Below are 22,050 nucleotides of genomic sequence, written 5' to 3' on the forward strand. Positions count from 1 at the left end.
ACTGTGTGCTTCACGTCCACGCAGAACACAACACTGACCATCCCACATTCCAAGATGACCCTTTTTAGGATGCACTATGGATGTCAAAACATGCCAATGAAATGAAAGATTTAATTAACTGATATAAATGGAGATAAATAGACATAAATAAATAAATAAATGAGATATAAAAACAAATGTAATTATTTAATTAAAATGGGACAATATTGTTTGCTGTTTGGGACATAATATTGTTTACTGTATGCTAATGAAGTGGACCCAATCGACACACAATTGGTTAACAGTAGAGAAAGCTGTGTGTTGCCTTGTATTTGAATCATGTGACCCCTGATAGAGCCGAGTTATGATATCCTAGCCAAGTTATGAAACATGGCCGAACAGTTCATCTACAGTAGGATATTAAATAATAATAATAATAATAATAATAACAACAACAACAATTTGTGAGTTAATTCTCATAGTAATCACCCAACTCCCCCAGACTAGCATGTCTCCTCCAACACATACTAAGTTAGCCATCGCCTTTTTTTTTCAAACTGCCTCTGACGCAGCATCGCTAGGTTGCCTAGCGCACTCGGAGGAAAGCACGACTCCCCAGCTCTGATCCAACAGCTAACATCACACTAGGAGTGATGTGGAGAGGGAGTGCCATCAACACACCCCTGAGGACACTTACGCTCTCTTTGACTCTGGCTGCTGATGGCAAGCAGCATGACCCAGGATTCGAACCAGCGATCCTCAGATCATAGGGGCAGTGTTTTTACACATCTACAAAGCATTTGTTGTTTTTCCATGAAGAAAAATACAAAACAAAATAGATACAATACATTAAAAATGCATAACGGAAACCATGTGATAATGACCAGGTCCATAAGGCCTCCTGTTTAACTGCTGCTTTTTTGATGAAGGCTCTGAACCGAGGCTAACAGTATCCTCTGTGTCACAAGCTGGCACAGCCTGGCAACACTTTCTGCATCACTGACCCAGTGAGTCACACAGTTTTAGAAATTTATATTAGGCTGATGTAGCAAAATTAACCTCCTAGCATCTATAGCCTAGCATTAGCAACCTGGCTATTTATGTCATTTAGCAAACGCTCTTCTCCAGAGCGACTTACAAAAATGCTTTACTGTTCACTCAAGAAGAACCTCAGCTTAGTTTGAATAGATTAAAAATTCAAAGATCCTCTAATCTTAGACTCTACTAAACACAAGTCAATATGGAGACCATAGTACTCTTCTCTTCGCCTGAGTACTCTCGGAAGAGGAGGGTCTTTAGTCTGGGTTTGAAGACAGTAAGCGTTGGACTCTGCTGTTCGGACACCCAGGGGAAGTTCGTTCCTTCACTTCGGTGCAGGACAGAAAAAAGTCTGGCCGCTCGTCTTCCATGGATCTTAAAGGATGGCGGGTCGAGCCGAGCAGTACTTGAAGCTGGAAGGATCTCTTGGTGCAGATCTGCTTTTGACCATCGCCATCAAGTACGGAGGGGCTATAGTTTCTATACCACCTTAAAAGACACAGCAGTTACATTCTGGTGCCTGGTAGAAAGCTGGCAAATAAGAAGCTGACTTCTGATTTCAGTTATTTGTCCAGCTATATGACATCACGTGGCGTAATCAATAAATTGTACAAAGTAAAGTAAATTATTGTAAATTGCCAAACTCAGATGGGCCAAACTCAGTGGCTTGGTTCTGTCTTAGTTCAAATTAAGCCACCTTTGAGCAATAGCTCATTAAAATTACGATAGCAATTACATTACATTGTAGAATTATATCACATTGTACTGATGATGATTGGATGGGTTTTATGTATTTATTTATTTCAATGTATAATTCTTTTAATTTCATTTGATTGATTACATTTATCCAATTTAAATTGTATTATTAAATAACTAAATACATTCTTTAATTAACTGTCCTTCTTACCTGCTTTTGCTTGGTGACGGATCACATTGGGTCTAGAGCATACCTGGAAACACTGGGCGCAGGACGCCAGTCCATCATAGGGTACTACCACATTTATATATTTATTTTTTATTTATGATTTTATGCCCCGTATTAATTTGTTTATTTCAGTTTGCGTCTCTGAAACTCTTTGAAAGTGTATTGTTTATTTATTTAATTTAGCATGTTTTATCCTCCATAGTGCAAAGGGCCCAAATCTTTGTGTGGAACTGGTTCAGCAGACATGAAGGAAGAATGAGACACTTACTGGACCTCATGACCGTCTGTTATGTGCACCTATATATATATATATATATATATATATATATATATATATATCAAGATACCCTATATAGGTGTAATCCTTATCTGACAGGAGTATAGATAAGGGGACTCGATATCATGTATAATATGATGCATGATTTTTTTTTTCTATTGAGTTTAACATTACATGCTCCTTCTGCCTTTTCATTTCTCATTAAAAGTCTTACGCCGCATTTGCAGAACTGGCTAATGGTTAAAACGACCACAAGCCATAAACAGCCATAAACTTTTCTGATCTTGTAAATTGGTTTATTAGCTGTGATCAATCAAAATGCAAAGTTTTCCTTCATTGTTTCATTATGTAGTGTTTGCAATTTTGTGAAAGAGACTGAAATGTAAAGAATCAGGACTATGGACTCGCTGCCGAGTTCAATTATGTACTGTTTGTTATCACTGTGCTTTTATCTTCATCAAAAGTCTTCATTTCCAAGTGGAACAATGGGGATTATATTATAAATAATCTCCAAAACAAGCCTGAGAAAAAAAAACATGACAAGACCTGGTGCAGTAGTTCCACCTCCTCAACAGTCCACTTCCCCTGTAAACCAGTAAATCAGTAAAAATCTCAACTAGGCAAGTTCTGATAGGTCAAGCTTCCCACACATTCATCTAATGATGTTCTCAGCTGTTGAGGTGGGTCTCACCTTGCTTCAAAATGCACCAGGTGGTGGGACAGAGGAGACGTCGTGGTCCCTTTCTTCTTCCTGTTGTTCTACGGCCCGCAATCCTCATCTGTCGCCAACTGGGGCCTTAAAGCCTCTCCTCCCTTCTTTTCTCCCTTCTGTCAGGTAGCAAACCCCTTTTTTCTCTGACCACTGAAGGAAGATAATGCCTGCCTGTCTCTGTCAGTTGACCAGGGGATTGATTAAAGGGGCCTGCCAATCAGTTTATTCCAATCAATTAGTTCCCATTTGCCCAGAGCCCTGGCTTAGGCAGAGCTTGGCGTAATCAGAGGTTCCACCTAGTCATTAACTGTAATTCTAGCTCTGATGTGGCTTCGGCTCCTCATTCATGGACCCCGTCTCGACTAAGGGTGGGAATATAGTGCAAGGAGCAAGACAAGGCTGCTCTCTCTTTATGCAGAGCAGATGCTATACCTCTATTGAATCTATCCATCGTCACCTCTAGATCTCTGGGGTTGAGAGCAGGCCGAGGGAACAGAGGAACAATCTTGTGAAAGGAGGTGTGAGCCAAGCTGGTGTTAATGAGGAGAAAGGAAGCTAAATTCGTACGGTCTAAAACCAGCGCTCAGCGAGATCACGCTAAGGGGACACCGCAAGCGTTTTTCACGATGACTTCATACAAGGGATCAGTTGTCGCCCCCTCTATAGACCTCAAATGTCGATCCTCTTTTGAGTGCTTAAAACGTGCCCTCTGCTTCATCACATGGTTGAACACCTCTCCCTTTCTTTCGCTCCTTAACTTGTCAATCAAGCTCGGCAGCAAATAATCAGCTTTCAAATTAGTCGCCATTATACGGAATCCCCTTACGTTCCTCCGTCTCCCTTTCACGCAAGGCCCGATGCAGGTGGATCCTCTAATTAGATGAATCTTTTTCGCGCAAGCCCCTCACGCTCCTTCCCGATTGTTCACTCACCGTCCCTTTCATTCCGGGCTCGATGCCTCTGCTTTTGTGTCCAAATCAACAAGACCTGTGCTTCCAATGGATCGTCCATTTCTCCAGGCGCACTATACACAGGCCCGCTCTCGTCATTGTCCGGGGGGTCACGCTCCTGTGGACCGGAGCTGTTGACCCTTACAAATGGATTCGTGTCACATTGACAAAGGCCTGATTGGGTTTTAACAAGGGCCAAAGTTCCTGGCCCTGAAAGGACGATGAATGAGGATAAAGGGAAAGTAGACGTGAGGAGAGGTTTGAGAAAACCAACACATTAAAGACTGGAAGGCTCCTTTAATGAGACGACTTGTGCAGGGGATTAGCATGACGAGGTAACGCAGGCCTTGAAATAAGAGAGGTCTCTATGTTTAGTGCACTGTACCTAAGAGGAGAACATCGTTCGAGAAGGTTGCCTTACAAACCAGTGCTTTCTCAGGTCTTCTGCACAGATTGGTTCTTCTGATCCTACAATTTTGACCAATCGCTGCCTACTATTAGGCCTTTTGAATTACCGCCGACATCCCTTTTGGCTCTAGAATGACGTTGGGGATATTTACCAACAGCCATGAGATCTGTGGAACCTACTGCAAGTAAATGAGAGTCACTAACAAGCCTAAGTAGTAACGTTTTGGTGCAGAATGACCAAGAACGCCAAACGTTTCTGTGTAAAAAGATCTATTAGCCCAGATGTACCAATCATCCTGCGCCAATCAACCCCTCCAAGTGATATAATTATCAGGTCAGGAGGGGAAAGGCTGGTGAATAAAAGACACCACCTTTCTCCCACCCCCTACTCATAGCCCACCATTATACCACACCAACAACAGGCCAATTTGTCCGCGAGGCCCCTTGTGCCCACACTCCCTGCCGAGTTATTTAGCTCCTCTCCTGCACTTCAATGGCAGGTACTGATTAGAGGGGCTGCAATCTCCCTCCCCTTCTCCAAAAAAAGAGAGGAGACAGAGAGAGAGAGGGAGGGTTAAAAAAAAAACTAGCCCCTTCATCCAGGCAATCTTTAATCTGATTACAGGCTTTCTACAGCTTTTCAGACAAGACCAGCCTTGCGGGACAATGGCAGACCAAGTGGTTTTACACACAGCCTCTGAGCTATGTGATCCAAGTGTGGAAACTCAGGGAGCTCTCCCTCCGCTGGCAGTCCTTTTCAGGTTAGACTATAGCCGGGTCAGCCCACCTGCCTGCCCGCCTGCCCACTCCTCTCGCATAGGGTCAGGAAGGAGGAGGCTGGGGAGGGGGGGGATTAACGAGGACATCTCTGTTACAGGGTCAGCTCACTCCTTTCCTCTCCAACCTGCCCTCCCCTCCCCCCTGATCCCCTGCGGACTTGTTTGATTAGGAAGAGCAGATCTAACCCTGGCTCCTTCACCCACGCACCGCTCGACCTGATGCTTCGCCGTCCTCTTCAAACCCATGGGAAAGTCATAAAAAAAATCAGCCCGAATGCCTCCCCGCCCACCGCACGCCACCCCCACCATCCCCCCGCTGTCCGTCTCATTTGTACCTTGTAATCCCCCCCAAAAATCTCAGCGAGCTGCTGCATATCCTCCCTGTCATGTTTTTTTTCCCCTTTCTTTTTTCTTCCCTCTTGTTTGACTTTCCTCCTGTGAGGCTTACAAATGGAGAATTCCTCAAAGAGCCGCTGCAGGACGCGAAAGGCTAAGCTAATGGATGTGAGCTCCGAATCCATTTCATGGGGGAAAATAGAGAAGACTGATGGAGATTGACTGTGTCCGATCCAAAAATTCAGGTCTGGGTGGAAATTGTTTCATGGCAAGATTCCTGTAATTTGAGACCGTGCACTCTTAAATACAAAGATGCTACAAAGGGGTTCTTTGAGCGATGCCATAGTTTCTTCCACCTGGTCATAGCCCCCGAAACTAGTAGGCTAAGAACTCCTAGTGCACTGATACATGCGACTCACCGTACCATCTACCCAACTGGAGAGAAAGCGGCCAGTTGTGCTCTCTCTGACTCCGGCTGCTGATGGCAAATGGACCTGCCTTAGGATTCCAACTTGCAACTCCCAGGCCATAGTGGCTTCACATTAGACAGCTGAACCACTCAGAACCCCCTGAAAAAGAACCGTGACTTGATGAAAAGGTTCTTCACACTCACGTACGGCTCTTTATGGAACCAAAAGTGATTCTTATGAATCATTGCTCCAAGAACCCTTTGTGGAACCTTAGTTTTTAAGAGTGTTCAGAGGGTTAACCATTTAAGCATCCAGATGTTTTTTTTTTCTTGTTATGCTTCTACATAGAACCCCTGGCTTCACTAAAGAACCTCTGAAGAACCTCCCTTTATTTTAACCCCTTAGGTTCCATGACTTTTATTACACCCTATAGCCCTATTTAAGGAGGTGGGGTAACGTAATTATTACCAGTGATTTTAGTCCTGTTGAATGTGCCATGCCAGTATATTTTACAGAATGTGCATCACTATGTCACAAACTAGCCCTAAAAATAACCTCTGCATGGCACTGATACCTCGTGTCCTTCAAGTTTGTGGTAAACCTCAGGCTTAAGACTCCTTAAAGGCGCAACGTATCTGGCAGCTTTAGGTAAGCCATTGAATAGCATAACCTATAGCCAATGTACATGTTATGAACCTGTAGCTGCTAATTTCCAAGCTAAAATGTCATTATTATACGATAATTTGATAAGGTTATCATCACTTTTTTAAAGGCGACAGCAGTGCGTAAAACGTAGCCACTTCCATCTTGGTCATTTAGGCCGAGATTTCTTATCCTGTGTAACTTGGTCAGACGTCCTGCAGCAAAATGACATCACTCCACTTCCCCATGTAAAGCTAATCCTCTCTGAATAGGGCTTAAGGATTACTAATGGGTAACTACATGTAAAGCAGTGCAAACTGGTTGAGCTGTTCCTACGTTATAACGGTGGGTGGAAAAAAACAGGAACCACCGGTGGCTCTGAGGAGTTTAAGAGGTTAAGGGTGTAAGTTGCCCCCCAAAAGAGCCCTTTCTGAAGCCTACTATTTTTAGCGTGTGAGCTACATCTCTCAAACATTCTGGTCCATCCCTCTTCTTTCACATGAGCTTCTCCAGGTCTTACACTCTTTAAAAAATGTTGAGAGATGCCATAGAAGACGAGGCCATCTCTTCTAAAAACATGGTTATTTATGGCAGCCCTCAACAAACCATTTGTGACACCTTTTTATTTTTAAGAGTATAGCAAAGTTCTGTCCTAGATTCATGTTGGATTTGAGAGGAAATACACTGGCTGGCATTAAAATAAAAGAAAAAAAAAAGATGCTAAAAGAAAAATAATTTCTAGTTTTAATGATGTCACTAAAATATGGTTTAAATACATGTTAAACATGTCAGAAAGTTCTCAAAAGTTGAGATATTCAATTACTACTCAAGAACCTGCTTAAAATCTGGCTGTGGGACGTTCACTAAATCCCTATGGGTATTTTAAGTTCATTAAATGTCATGGGGATTGATCAGGAAACGACCCCATTGACCCTGCTTGACCTCTCAACGAGAAGCCCATTTCCATAAGAATGGTAGAATAGAGTCTGACCAGAGGGTGACCAACAGGCATCCTCGAACATATGACCAACATGTTGAGGAGAGTCCGTTGTGCTCTAGTCTGCGAGTCCAGTGTTAGAATGTATGAATGAAGGAGGTCAGGAGGGTCTCTATGTTAAAGACTTTAAATTTGTGGTTATTGGAGCCATCTTTCGCTTTTATACTGTGAGCGTTCAAGGACACGTCTTTTAAGACCATCCATATCCACTCCATATTCCAGAAGGCATTAGATCTTATCAAATATTACATCATCATAACCCTGTCCATACCCACGTTATGGACTCTATGTCAACTCAGAGCATGCTTAAAGAAAAACACCTGCGCAACACATTCAAGGGGCTTTATCCGAAAGCCGACCTTGCAGCGTGGCGTTGAGCCGTTCCACCTTTGACCCCCACCATGTCTGTGGAACTGGCTAAACAAACAGTTTAGGAGCTGCCCAGGGGCCGGACAGCTGTCTTAGGGGCCAAACAATAAAGTGACCTCTTTAAACACCATGCCATTGTCCAACCGCTCTGAGCGATAAAGGGACAAAGGGAACATAATTGGGTCTAACTCACACCAGCTCTGTTCAATTCGGCCCACATTGAAGGCTTTGAGTCTTTCATTATTGTAGTCCGGTGTATTATAAGCATATTTGTTGCATAAGCTAGCAAACCAGGATAAAGCAGCCCTGTTTGGCGCTTTGCACCTTTATTTCCATTAAAGGCTTATTGTTCGAATAATACAGGCAGTTGGTAATGCTCAGTGTTGACTGGAAGACTGAATGGATAAACAAAGAGAAGAGCTTCAGAGAGCGCTCGATGGTTATCGTGGAAGCCTTTGTTGTATCGTGGTTTGGAATGGCAGTAAACTAGAGGCCGGATATTGTTTTATACTCGGAAAGCAATGGGATTTTTAAGACGAGGTTGATGGAGCTTATTAAAGGAAAACGGCTGAGCTATGCAGATCTGGTGGCTGAGGTGAGCGAGGATGGGTGGCAGGCATATATTAGACCAATAGAAATCTTTGTCTGTCAGGTCTTGACTCTACTGGTTGAATTCGGATTCAGAGGCCTTGTGCTGAGGGCAGCCATGAAGGAAATCTAGTCAGTGGTTGTGGATAAGAAGGGCTGAGGCTGGGTGGAGAAGGGCAGAGTGTGTTTGATGGTGTGGTATGGTGAGAGATGTAGGCCACTCGGTGCATGTTCTGTTTGTGGAGTGGTATTGAGGTTGTGAGGTTGTGAGTCAAAGGCTGTGAAATCCCATGAAGTGAGATGGGAAGGGTGTGGGTCTGGGACGCCAGGCTTCAATGTTAAGCCTTTCAGAGGTGTTATGGGCCTAATTCAGCCCCCTTTGAAGAGCTTCCTTATCCTTAACTGATCATAAATGGCCAAAGCAACACTGGAAAGGAGGGCTTACCTGCTGAAACTTGTGATATAGTGGGTACGTATAGTATAGGGGAAGGGAATGGGCTGGGCCCTATGTGTAACCCCAGTTATTAAGAGCAGGATTTGGTCATCTTCCTGTGTTATGTTACTTACAGTGGGTTAAAGTTTGAGGCCCTCTGTTGGCACTTTAGCACTGAGACAAGCCTAATAAGGCACCTTTTTGTACCAGAAAAACTTTTTTAAAAGAAATTATATTTAAAATCTCCTTCATAGACAAACATTTTTACATTTTACAATCACAAAATGCATCGAACGATATTGTATCATATAGAAAAAAATACTAGACAAAGAAACATATAGGCCAGTAGAAGCCTCATCAAAGTAGCCTGTAGTTCACAGTTTCCCAAAATGGGACATAATACATGAGCAAAATGCTAGGCTTATCTCACTGGTTAAAACAAGTACACATAAACCCAAGTGGTCAACAAGCCTCCTGATGTCCTACAGAGTTTCACTCCTGCCTTGCCCTTACTGACATAATCACCTGCAGGAGGCAGGAGGGTTGGAGACCACTAAAGTTGAGGCAGCTGAGGGACTACGGCTGTATATCGCTATTATGTCAATCAGACATAAACATGTGAAGACACAAGATGTGCCCTGCAGCCTTCACTTTGGACCACCGAGACTTCAGCAGTGTGTGTGCATCATCAGATAGGCTGGCTGGCCATCCTCAGCTCGGGCTGTATCAGTGTGTCACTGAGTCCATTGAAAAGTTAGACTCTGCCCTGTAGATAAAAAGCAGAGAAGGCATGTAAATAATAAATAGTTGGAGGTAGAGTTTCACAGCTTATTATATGTGCGCTATATGTCCAAATGTTTGTGGACACCACTTCTAATGCATTCAGTTAAGTGCACACATACAGCGCTTGTCTAGTCCCTGTTGCAATGCAAGCAATGCCAATAGAATAGGACTCTGTAGAGCAGATGGACATCAACCTGTTGGCACCATGCCTCCTAATGCCAGTTGTGGGCTAGAGGGGTATAAAGCCCCCCAGCATTGAGCTGTGGAGCAGTGGAAGAACTGTGCTCTCTGGAATGATGGATGGTGGAGCTCCATCCAATACCTTTGGGATGAGCTAGGGAGTTGAAGATGAGGTTGGGTGGTGATCATCATCCAACATCCTGACCTCACACACACTCTTGTCACTCACAGCAATGTTCCAAAATCTAGTAAAAGGTCTTCTTCCCTGGGCAGTAGAGGTGTCCCAATACTTGAAAACTAAGAGAATTTGGGGGGATTTTGGGAGAGGACTGAGGGGTTTTGATGAATCAGTTGGTTGTTTACTGCCACCATGTGGTGCTTTTAAAGAAATGTGATGTTAGAGAGCTGTGGTCCTGCTTTATATGGGAGACACATGCAAAAAGAAATGCAACGTTTGCAGTTTATGTAGGGTTTTATACAGAACATGTTCTATATGGACAAAAGTATTGGGACACCTGCTCATTCACTGTTTCTTCCAAAATCAGGGGTATTAAAAAGAGCTTATCCTGCTTCTATTGGAGTGGCTGTCTCTACTGTCCAGGGAAGAAGGCTTTAAGCTTAGCACAGCTTGTGGCTGTGAGGATTTGATTGCATTCAGTGACGAGATCGTTAGTAAGGTCAGGATGTTGGATGATGGTCAACACCCAGCCACTTCCCCAACTCCCCAGCTCATCCCAAAAGTATTAGATGGAGTACCACCATCCATCATTCCAGAGAACACAGTTCTTCCACTGCTCCACAGCTCAATGCTGGGGGGCTTTAAACCCCTTTAGTCCACACCTGGTTTAGGAGCCAAAGAGTCCTATTCTATTGGTAGAAATTCTCTACAGGGACTAGATAAGCTAGTGTGTGTATGTGCATGTCTGTGTCAGCAATGGGTGCAACCTAAAGGGGTGTCCACAAACATTTGGACAAGCAGTGTGCATGAACAAAAGTTGTGAATTATCATGTGTGCAGTTCACTATGAAAGTGTGTCACTTACACATCAGGGTGTTTGTTTGAGTGGTTGTTATATTGAAGAATCGGAGGAATGCTCTCCTCGTCCTCAGGCAGCTGCAGAGAAACAAGGTACAGAGAACTGAATCTCACACCGAACCGAACCACACTCAAACCTGCGCTTGACTTTATGATCGTTCAATACCCAGCTAACATGTCTATGTATGGGAAGCCCAACTGGAAACCAGAACTTCTTGTCCTTGGATTCCACGTTGGCCCCACACATGGATGCCCACCAGAGTCAGTGATGGGACCAGGAGGGGTTAAACATGGCCACTTCTAAGTTGTACCCTGCATATGATGCCTAGATGGGACCCATGTGAGATTAAGGTGGGCTGTAGCAATGTGGGCCATCCGGAAATCCCAAATGTATGTACAAACTCATGGAGCCCATGCCCACCTTGAACCCATATGAGGCCCACATAATCATGTTGGCTGGGTAACTGCTTATGAATGGTTATTGATTAGGTTATGAACACCTTACAAATCATTGATAAGCAGTTATAACACAAAGAGGCCAACTGTGAGCCCATATTTGTGTCTACTGTTAAAGCTCAGATGTCTCAGCAGATGTTTCTACTGTTTAACCCCAATGAAGATTAGTCCTTCAGACAGACTTTTCATTTTCTTCTGTTGAATTAGATTTTTTTGCATCTCAGAAGAGCATATGAACATTTATTAATGTGTTATTAACACTTATCGTTATGATATTACATCAAAAAGGCTTTCAACATCAACGATGCTGAAAATGTGAAGGTCAAAAGCACAGCTTAGAGCTGTGGTCACTGTAGGCATAGCTGGCTGTAGGCTGTAAGCTAAAGCTCCTGTCGGGGTTAAACTGTGGTCATTTATTAACATCCGAGCTTTAACAGTACGGAGTAAAATGTTGGAAATGTTGGCTCAGTGTTGGAAAAGCAACAAATCGCTGTTGTCCTTTTTATTGAAGTGTTAAAAGTGATCACTAATGATTTTTAAGGTGGCCTAATTACCATCCATTAATAATCACAAGCCTTTTACCATTCAAAAAGCATTGAGCAACTCCAAGCCTGCTGAATTCTCTGACTGTGGTTTGTAAAGATGTCCTACAGTACCCTCTAGTGGTGTAACATGACAGCACAAGCACAGTGTTCTCACTTACCTCCCAATATACTTCATCATCAAAGCAGTTCTCATCCTCGGGGTCTCCCCAGATTGGCAGTTTCAGGATACCACCTAACAGAACATCCAACCTCCATTAATATCTCTGTGTATTTCATAAAGCAGCAAGAGTCACATCAAAAGAATTGCACTAGAGTACTCACCCACCAACGCTCCACCTCCAAGTCCAAAAAGCAGGGCTACACAAAGTCCGGCTGCCTGATGGGCTCCCTGTGTGTTCACTGTTCTGTTTGCGAATTTATCTACGAAGTTGAAGGTGTTCACCAACCTGGAAACAGAAAGTCGTGTTGCAGACGATAGTTAATACTTCAGTAAACCTCTCTCAGAAGATTCTACTGAACACTTTTAGAGGTTTAGGGTTTTACAGAGTTGGGAATTGTCAGGGCCTTCAGAGAAGGTCTAATGATGGCTGAGAACCAGTTAAACACATTTGCCATTTTTAGTTCATTTTTATTTAATTTATTTAACAGGTTTTCGCATTAAACTGGGGCAGGTATTGCAGTAATTCCCTTATTTCACTGTAATTTACTGGAAATGATATGATGGAAAAATAACATCTCTTAAAATCTCAAAAGCCCTAGTGTAAAAGTCTCCAATCAGACTTTTCTATTAATGCAGATTCTAGAATTTAGGGTGTTTTAATACAAATAATAAAATAAATAAATCTTGAATCAGTTTTGAATAATAATACTTTATTAAAAGAATTAATTTGTCACTATTGATAATGCTTGATGTTTATTGTAGGCACAATTTATACAGGAAATATTATCTAAGCACACATTATTGACTGTCTTCACCTCCTGAATTATGCATTTAACATGAATTTACATTAAATAATTATGTCTAATTTCTAATAAGTCAATTGCATAGGTTATACACTCTCTGTAAAACATGTAGTTTTAGCAATTAAAATATAAATATAATAATATATAATATATTATATAATAATTAAAATTAATCATTAATAATATAATAATTAAAATATATATATATATATATTTACATATATGTACAGGTTCAGGTCAGGTCAACTCTGCTACCTCTGATTTAAAACTGTAAAAATAAAAAAATAAATGTACTGCTGAAAAAAAAAACACTCAGTGATGTCACTTCCTCTGGTGGGAAACATGTAGAAGGCGGTAAGATGTGTCACTGTAATCTCATTATTTAGTATAAAATGTTGAGGATAACTCAACTGTATATTAATTCATGGTCAAATTTGTTCCTGTGATATTGAGTGAATCATTTTTAATTAACATGTTTTATTATAATTTTTATGTGTTTAAAATCCGAGCGGTGTGGAAACGACGGTTACAGGGTTGAGTCAGATCTTTCGGTTTTAGAAAGCGGCCAGACAAGCTTTCCTCATTGGCTAGCAGTAGAACTGTGTTCTCTGATGATAGATGGCGCTCCATCTAATACTCCATCCATACTCACCCTTCATGACCATAGACAGACTCGCTTGCAGTGGCCGCTGTGATGGCGCCGATGACTCCTCCGAGCAGGCCTGGCATAGCGTGCAGATTGTGGATTCCACAAGTGTCCTGGATCTTCATGTGCTTCTCCATGAAAGGCTGGGTGCAGGAATCAAGATGTTAGCAGTACAGCTTTACACCGGCTGTAGAATCAAACACAGCATTTCCAGTAACATGACACTCACAGACAACACCAGGTAGCCAAAGGTAGACAAGATCCCGCAGCAGAAGCCAACAATGAGTGAGCCGTAGGGCGTGATCATGAATTCAGCTGCAGTGCCCATGGCAACGCCTCCAGCCAGGGTGGCATTCTGAACATGAACCTAGACCGCAAAAAGCATTCCTGTTAAAGACTTGGCAGTGGAATGAAAATCAATCATCTGTCAAATATCCTATGTGGCATGGAAAAGTACCATGTCCAACTTGCCCCTCTTGGCCGAGAGGCTGGAGATGGCGAAGGTGGTGAGAACGCTGGAAGCCAGGGCGAGGTAGGTGTTGAGGGCTGCTCGGTGTTGCCCGTCTCCATGATTGGCAATGGCAGAGTTGAAACTGGGCCAGAACATCCAGAGGAAGAGGGTTCCTGGGAATGAAGAAGGTTTCGAGTTACTGAATGTTGTTTTTTTCATCTTGAAATTACTTGTTAAGGCAAGTACCATATCTTAGAATTCATCCAGTATGAAGAACGTCTACTGAAGAGAACTGCCAACTGGGTCAGTCGGATGGAGTCTCCATTCACCACCACCATTCATCATGGACTCACTCACCTTCTTTTTTTTGTTTTGTACTCATATTTTTGATTTATTGGAAAGAAGAATAGTCACCGATAGCTCCACCATATTTGGAAAGCACCCCAGGGCCCCGAGTTGTTTCTTATTAAATTAAATGAAAAACACTCTTAACCCACCTATCATGGCGAAGACATCAGAGTGATAGGCGGAGCCTTGAAGACGTTTGCTCTGGTGCAAATTTGGTCGATAGAGAATCCATGATATGACCAGACCATAATAACCTCCAAAAGTGTGAATGGTCATTGAGCCACCAGCATCTTTGGCCTGTGCAAAAACACACCCGGTAAGATGTTAGCAGATGATCAGATACTACATGGCAAACACTGCACTTTGGAACCCCCTTCATGATGACACCTTACTGGTGTCATCTGTTGCTGCACAGTTTGTGTTAGCTATCTAGCCCTTCATCAGGGGTCAGTTTCTGACCTCACAATTGCCTTTGGCTGGATATTTGTGGGTGGTGGGCAGCCCTCAACATAGCACTCATGTGTGTTGATACCCTGGTAACACGGCTATACCTGATATACTTCCCATGCACACTACCAGGCCACTAACATTTTCCACTACCCGAATATTATCTGGTGTTCAGTGGTCATGTGGTGGCTTACTGGGGAAAAACAAGCCCTCCATAGCTGCGAGTTTACTGATGCTAAGTTTGATTGAAGGGGAATGCAAGCAAACCTGGATGAGCCAGTCGACAGTGGAAAACAGTGGAACTCCTTAGACCATTTACTCGACTGTGCTCTCACATATGAGGCTTTATCCTCCAAACCAGTTTGATCTGAGCCTCAGTTAACAGGACCGCTGTCTGTGATGCTGTTTAGCATGCTTGCTAACTTATCAAGGCCTAGATAGCCCGTCAAACACATTTGACCTTTCTGTTACTCCCGACCCCAGTCACCCGACTTCGCTAGCTTTAGCTTTAATTTAGGCTAGCTTAAATTCAGCTTTCTGTCCTTTTCCAGTCGCTCGGTGTAAGTCACTATCGTTTAACTATTTATGAGTGGTGTTGTTATCCCGCTAACTAAGCTAATGCTAATGCTAATGCTAATGCTAACCAGCTTTTTTCTCCTGATTTAGAGCAATTTATTATTGTGGATATTGTCAGACTGATGGTTTAACGTTTATTGAACGATATATTTTGTATTTGATCGTTTTTCTGTGTTACAATAACGCAGGAGAAGATTGTACGGAAACCACGTAAACATGAAACTATCTACGCTACTCTCTACCCTGGTAATATCGTATACCGTGGTAATACTTTGAGATAGTATGACGTATGAAAATAATGGATACCGCCCAACCCTAGGTAGGTGAACCTTATAAAGTGGCCAGAAGGTGGAAACATCTAGAAGGGGTTTCTACATTAGAAGGTATCTGTATAAGGTGAATGTGAGGTGCGAGTAGGTCTACTTGCAGAACTTACATGAATGAGGTCGAGGATGATGTACTCTTCCACTGCAAACAAGGTAACGCCGAATAACGTCATCACCATCAGCTGTACAGGACTGACTTTTCCCAGGCAGGCGCCGTACGCAATCAGGCACCCAGCCACACAGAAGTCGGCATTGATGATACTGAAGAAGAAGCAGTTAAACGGGTTCACATTATGCAACTCCTCTGACTCTGTCTGAGGACCGCATGTAAATTGTCAAGTTATGAAATGCCTGGCTGAGATGCAGCCGATCTTTCAGGTTCTGGAGCCTGGTGTACCTACTGGATCTGAATAAGGGGCATGGCATCATACCATTTCGGTAATTGTTCGGTAAAAATTTAATGCTTACCTTTCCACTCCGATTTTGATGGTTCCATCAGCTGGGTCCAGCGAGTGGAACCAGCCTTGCATCAACAGGGCCCACTGAATCCCGAAGGCAGCAATGAGGAAGTTGAAGCCCACACCGCCAAAGCTGTAGCGCTTCAGGAAGGTCATGAGGAAACCAAAGCCAACGAAGATCATTACATGAACATCCTGGAAACCTGTTCAGCAAGGGGGTGGAGATCAGAGAGGGGAATTACTGTAAAGCAAGTGTCTTCAGGAGCAGTCACTGCAAATAAATGTGGACACTCCCTTAATGTTTCCAGGTCATTTCAGAGGAGGAAGATGGCTTAGTGAACAGTTATGAGAAAGTGGCTAATCCCAGAATTCAGTGGAACTGACCAGTGGACGGTACAAAATACGTGCTACCCATGATTGTCTTGGTTCCAAGAACCACTTTTGTAAGAGATGTACGTGCAAAGAACCACTTAAAGGTGTTAAATAAGAAATCAAATAAGTTATTAAAAATATATTTAAAGGTTCTTTGTAATTACAACATTTACAAAAATGGCTCCTTACAAAATCTGCCATATGTCTTCTATGGCATCACTCAAAGAGCACAGTGTATCTGCTATCTTGGGATAAAACCCTTAATGCTGTGCAAGACTATCACTGTTGTAATGGTCCTACATTTATTTATTAGTCATTTGCAGCAGTTATATGGTAAGAAATCAAAGAAGAAAAAAACACTAACTGGAAAATGCAAAAAGAAAATGATTGAATATTGAAGAAATAAATGTAAGTAAATTTAAACAGGTGATATTTTGTTGTTGTCACAAACAAAAACTCCAATACTTCCCAAATGTCAACTTTACAGAAGGAGGGAAAAAACTCAACTTTCAATGGAAGTCAATGTACAAAGATTTAACCACGGAGCGTTTCTATTGGTCCGTTCATCATGAAATTCTGATACATTATGAACTGCCAGATTTAGATGATCACAAAGTGGAAAAAAGGAAAATTGAAAAACAATATATAATAACAGAGTTATTACATAAAAGGAATAGATTTACTGTGCAAAAATATTTTCGTTAAAATTCCAAAATAACTGTACCAACTAACGATCTCAGCAGTGATTTTGCCCGTAAAACACTGTTTTTAAGGCAGTAAAATTGATTTCACTGTAAAATTTAATTTAAATAAATGTATTAGATTTACTGAATTTTTCAACCAAATAAATACTAACAATCCAAATAAAAAGCTTCATAAATGTTAATATTCTCATGCCTAAGACTTTTATAAAGTACTTTATATTTGACCATTATATTAATTCTATGCTGTGTTTTTTGTAAAATGACCTTATATGATTTCTTATCATCCAGCATACAGTTAAATATAGAAACAGCATATAACAAGATCTGCCTGATGAATCCAGTCATCAGTGATAAACAAACGTATCTGTACTCACTCGGGTATCTGTAATAGAAGTCGTTCTCCACATGACTTGTAATATTGTGCTCACGCATATGTTCGACCCAGTGTGCATCAGACTCCTCATCATAGCGCATGAAGACCCCGAACAGGATGATCATGGCAATTTGCCACACAAAGCAGACGGCGGGCAGACTGATCCGAATATTTGTGTTTTTGGGACGGTCGCACCAAGTCTGGCAGTTCCCCATCGTGGCTGCAGGTGAAGACACCTTCTATCAGACCTCTAACAGTAATTGCAGCCTTTGACTGCTGAGGTATTTGTATAGGATGGGGCAGAGGTGTGTCACACCTGGGCAGGTCATTAGGAACTCCTCTAGCACATGACAAAAACAGCCTGCAGGATAAACTATGCATGCTTTTTGATCCGTATCTGTTCCAACTCCAAGCGAAGACAATCATTTCGACAACAGACAATAAGATGACCATAAAAAAGACTGAATTATACACATAACATCACTGTCATGCAATAACTTCTTCTTAACTTTCAGTGGAAGACAATGTAAAATGGTACATTTCCAGCATTTTTATCATTTGCATTGTTTTGGAGCATTCCTATTGGTCCGTTTATGAAATTCTAACACAGTTTAAATGCTAACTAGTGCAAAATGCATAGCAAAAGGAATACTTGAACACAAAGTTGTTCATTACAGATGAAAAATGATTAGCTTCACAATTGGAGAGAAAGGGAAAATGAATCTTTAAAATTCTAAAATTCACACACCGTTTCTTAACATTCGGTTGTTTATTTCCAGGATGTTTGAAAATGCATAAATCAACCAATAAAATGGTCTACAGGAACGCTGTGCCCCTAATGAAATGAAGGGGTCAAACCACCCCAAAGGCCCCAGCACCAATGCACCCTTAACCCTGTCTAAACACCCCTGTTCAGAAAGGCTGGGTTGAGGGCCTTTAAATAATAACAAGCCACTGCTCACCCCATCCCTACAATCTGTGCCACAATTCTGTGGACTGAAAGCAAATCATAGGCATTTAGTGAACATTACTGCAATGCTGGTTTTTAAAAGAGAACAGTTAGGGTTACAGTTGTGTTATTGGGTCATTGGGAGCTTTGCAGCAGTATAAAACTAAACTTCATTTTTTTTTTTGTGAATTTACCAGCATTTAGAGCGACAGAATTCAAGACTGCTGTCAACAAATGATGGCTTCTCAGGGTACATCAGATTCCCAAAACAGGAACTGCGGTCCTCCCACTGGCACTCACGGGGTGAGTCAACTGAAGCTAACGATAGCATGGCGTGTCAGGCTAGGCGAAGGCTGACTAATCTAGTAGTGTTTCCAAAACTGAACAACAGGACAACATAAACCAGTGGCTTAAATTCGGTGCAAAGCCAAAAACACATAGGCTTTAGGATGCTGTGTTTGTGTTCTCCAAATTGTTAGCTCGAAAATTAGCTCAAAAAGCTAATGCTAATAGTAACAAGACCTTTAAAACCAGGACATTGGTATCAAAACTATATTTTACACACTTAGCTCTTCTGTCCTCTAAAGCTGGGTGGGGGACAATAAAGCAGCTTGTGCTGGTTTGTTAGGGTGGCAATATTTTCATTTTGTTTTTAAACGAGGACACTGGGGACACATGGGTGTCCATCGTGGATTAGGATGTTGTGGCTGGGGGGCTTTAATTAGCCTATATTGCTTAATCATCTCTTAAAATAACAAACGTAAAAACAAGTATGCAATATAAATAAGTATATATTAATAAGTATGTTTTTAATTAATATATAAAAAGCTTTTCCACCTTTTAGAAAAAGATTTTATTCAAGCCAATTTAAAGAATAATAACAAGGCCGAGGTCAGTCGACTGTGGTGGGAAGGACGTTTACCAATAGTTGATGTGGATGCAGGTACATGTAGACCAATAGTGGCTGTGAGAAGGTGGGACTTAAGCAGTTTGACCAATGGTTTATGTAGATACAGGTACATGTAGACCAATAGTGGAGGTGAGAGGGAGAGACTTAAGCAGTTTGACCAATGGTTTATGTAGATACAGGTACATGTAGACCAATAGTGGAGGTGAGAGGGAGGGACTTAAATAAATAAATCCTCTACAACTTCTATTAAATGTTAGAAATATTTTTAAAATACTTTTTCTTTTTGTAATTTGAAATTATGGAGTGGTTCTAGTGTAAGTTCTAGCTTATACTGTGCACAGTTCACAGATTTTGGTTGGTGAACCTGAAGTACAAATGCCAACATCCCCAATGAACTCAACAGGCTGCCAGTCATTGCTTAAAGGTGAAAAGCAGGAGTGTCTTCTTTCCAATATGTACAAAAAACATATAAGATGTGTACGATGAACGATAGTAAATCTCATTTAGGAGCAAAGGAATGTTTTTAATGTTTCTTACCTTGAAGGCTCATCAATCAAACTGACTTACCCCTTCTCTTTCCAGCGCTGTGAAGTACAAACAGAAAAAAATACGATGCTGGTGCACCACTGCAGGCTAATGTCCACAGGCGACTGCTTTGCAAGGACAAAGCACCTGAGGCTCAGTTAGTGACGCAGGTTTACAGAAAAGACGAAAAGATAGAACATGCACGGCCCATCTCCCAGAACCGGTGATTAATGGCTTTACTGTTTGACTGACAGAAGGACTTTTTGAAATCTCAGTGTCCCCATCAGGTTGGCGTGAGCTGTTATTGGGCCTGAAGGAAGGTGTTTGTGGAATAGTACTGAAGCAGAGCAGGAAGGCTGCAGGGGCTTGCTGGGGAACTTAACATTTAACCAGAGAAACTGAAACTCAGTCATTGTGTGACAAATACTGCTAAAAAAACAAGCCTCCATGATAGTGAGGAGGAGGCGCCTACACCCCACACCCTGTTCGCTTCAAGAAGATCAACAACAACTGAGAAAAAAAACACCCAAGAAACATCGAAACTAGTGGACAAGTCCTTTTTATATATAAGTTTTATTATATATATTATTGTTATTACAGAAATAATCACAGCACTGTCATTGCGATCACATAGACGACTTTAAAAGGCATTACAGCCTTTATTTTATCACTGTAAATTAAGAACGGTGAAAATATATACTATAAAATCACACTTAGGGAAAAAATACATAGGTATTAAATACGTTTGTCATAGATAGAAAGAAAAAAACGATTGACGAGCTTCACCAAATGGAGCTAGCTAGTGCACCAACACACATAGCTAGCTAGCTCTACACACGGCCAAACATTTAAACATTGGTCCAGTAATGTCACTCCTACACCAAACTGGTGATGTTGTCAACTAAATGCCACCAGATAACAATATCAAATGTACAAATTGTTTAGTTTGCTAATGCTATGCCATAGAGGAACCTCTTCTAAAGGGACAGCTAATTACCAAACCCTTTCCTGAGAGTCGAGTTCAAGTTGACTGTTCAAGACTGGCTGTTTACCAGCGGAAAGATAAGAGCTGAAACGGACTCGGATAGTGGCGTTAGCAAGCTGAGGTAACGGACCACTAGCATATGTCTGTTTTGTTAGATCGGATAATGCCTTCAGCTTCTGATCATTTGGATGAAGACTGTGACCGAGGTGGGAGAATGATTTTGGGCTGGAGTTCAGGTGGTCTTTGCTTTGTGGTAGGAGGCCAGTCGCCCCTCTGATGTGTGGAGCCCTTCATTGACTTCATTGGCACATGGACAAGGTACAGAGGGAATTTATAGGATGTCTGATTAGGGAGAGGTGGCTTTTGGCATGTCCCTTTCCCCAAAATGTGGACATTTATAACTTACTGTAGCCGTTTGTGATATTTATGAAGCATACATGCAGCAGATGTCCTTCTGTCTGCAGGACAGTAAAACTAGTATCTGAGCTGGAAACAATGGAAAATTACCATTACCAAGATGGACTATTGTTCACACTCTTGAAAAGAAATCCTGTTCAAAATGACTGTATTGTGATTCCCAAGTTAAAACATGCTTACTGTAGAATTCACCCACCACTGAATTTTGACCATTTTTTACTATACAGATCTACAGTTACCTGCTGTTTCCAGGTTTTACAGTAAAAAAAATTGTGCCCAGAAGAATGTGGTCACAAACTAACTTGTCCAATCGTCTTCATCTTCAGATCCTTTATGGTCTGTAGAGAACACCACTTCCAGCAGCTGATCTCTAAACCAAAAGGTTCGAATATATGAAGTCCAAGCCTGCAGGGTTCGGCCCAACACCTTTCCTTCCTCTAGAAACCTGGCAATCCAGCTCATACCCTTTAAACCACTTCTGATTCAATTCTGATTCCTCATCTTTTGGGATTCGCGGTTGTCACATTGTCAACAGTTTCTAATTCAAGTCTAAATGACTGTTCATTTTAGAACATACTATACCATCTCCATTTCACCACTGCACATACAGGTATCCATAAAATCATACAATTAAAGCAACACTATGTAGCATTTTTACAAATACTTTAAATCATTTGGATGCCCCACTGACTTGCAATAGGGAGAATACCATCTCTTGGCTAACCGCAGTATGTAACTTTTGGAGAAGCAGGACGGAT

General features: G+C 41.8%; 1 protein-coding gene across 1 annotated transcript; it reads right to left on the reverse strand.

Annotated features, from left to right (window-relative positions):
• Positions 1-10,844: 10,844 nt before the first annotated feature.
• On the reverse strand, positions 10,845-17,721 carry LOC140538547 (ammonium transporter Rh type C 1-like). Its single transcript, XM_072661144.1, has 10 exons — positions 17,508-17,721; positions 16,068-16,260; positions 15,710-15,860; positions 14,400-14,547; positions 13,909-14,075; positions 13,681-13,818; positions 13,458-13,594; positions 12,164-12,288; positions 12,001-12,074; positions 10,845-10,919 (listed from the first exon to the last, which is right to left on the reverse strand). The coding sequence occupies exons 1-10, from the start codon at positions 17,719-17,721 to the stop codon at positions 10,845-10,847; spliced, it is 1,422 nt and encodes a 473-aa protein (XP_072517245.1).
• Between the last annotated feature and the right edge of the window lie 4,329 nt (positions 17,722-22,050).

Source organism: Salminus brasiliensis, chromosome 17 (assembly GCF_030463535.1).
Source record: "Salminus brasiliensis chromosome 17, fSalBra1.hap2, whole genome shotgun sequence".
NCBI lineage: Eukaryota > Metazoa > Chordata > Actinopteri > Characiformes > Bryconidae > Salminus > Salminus brasiliensis.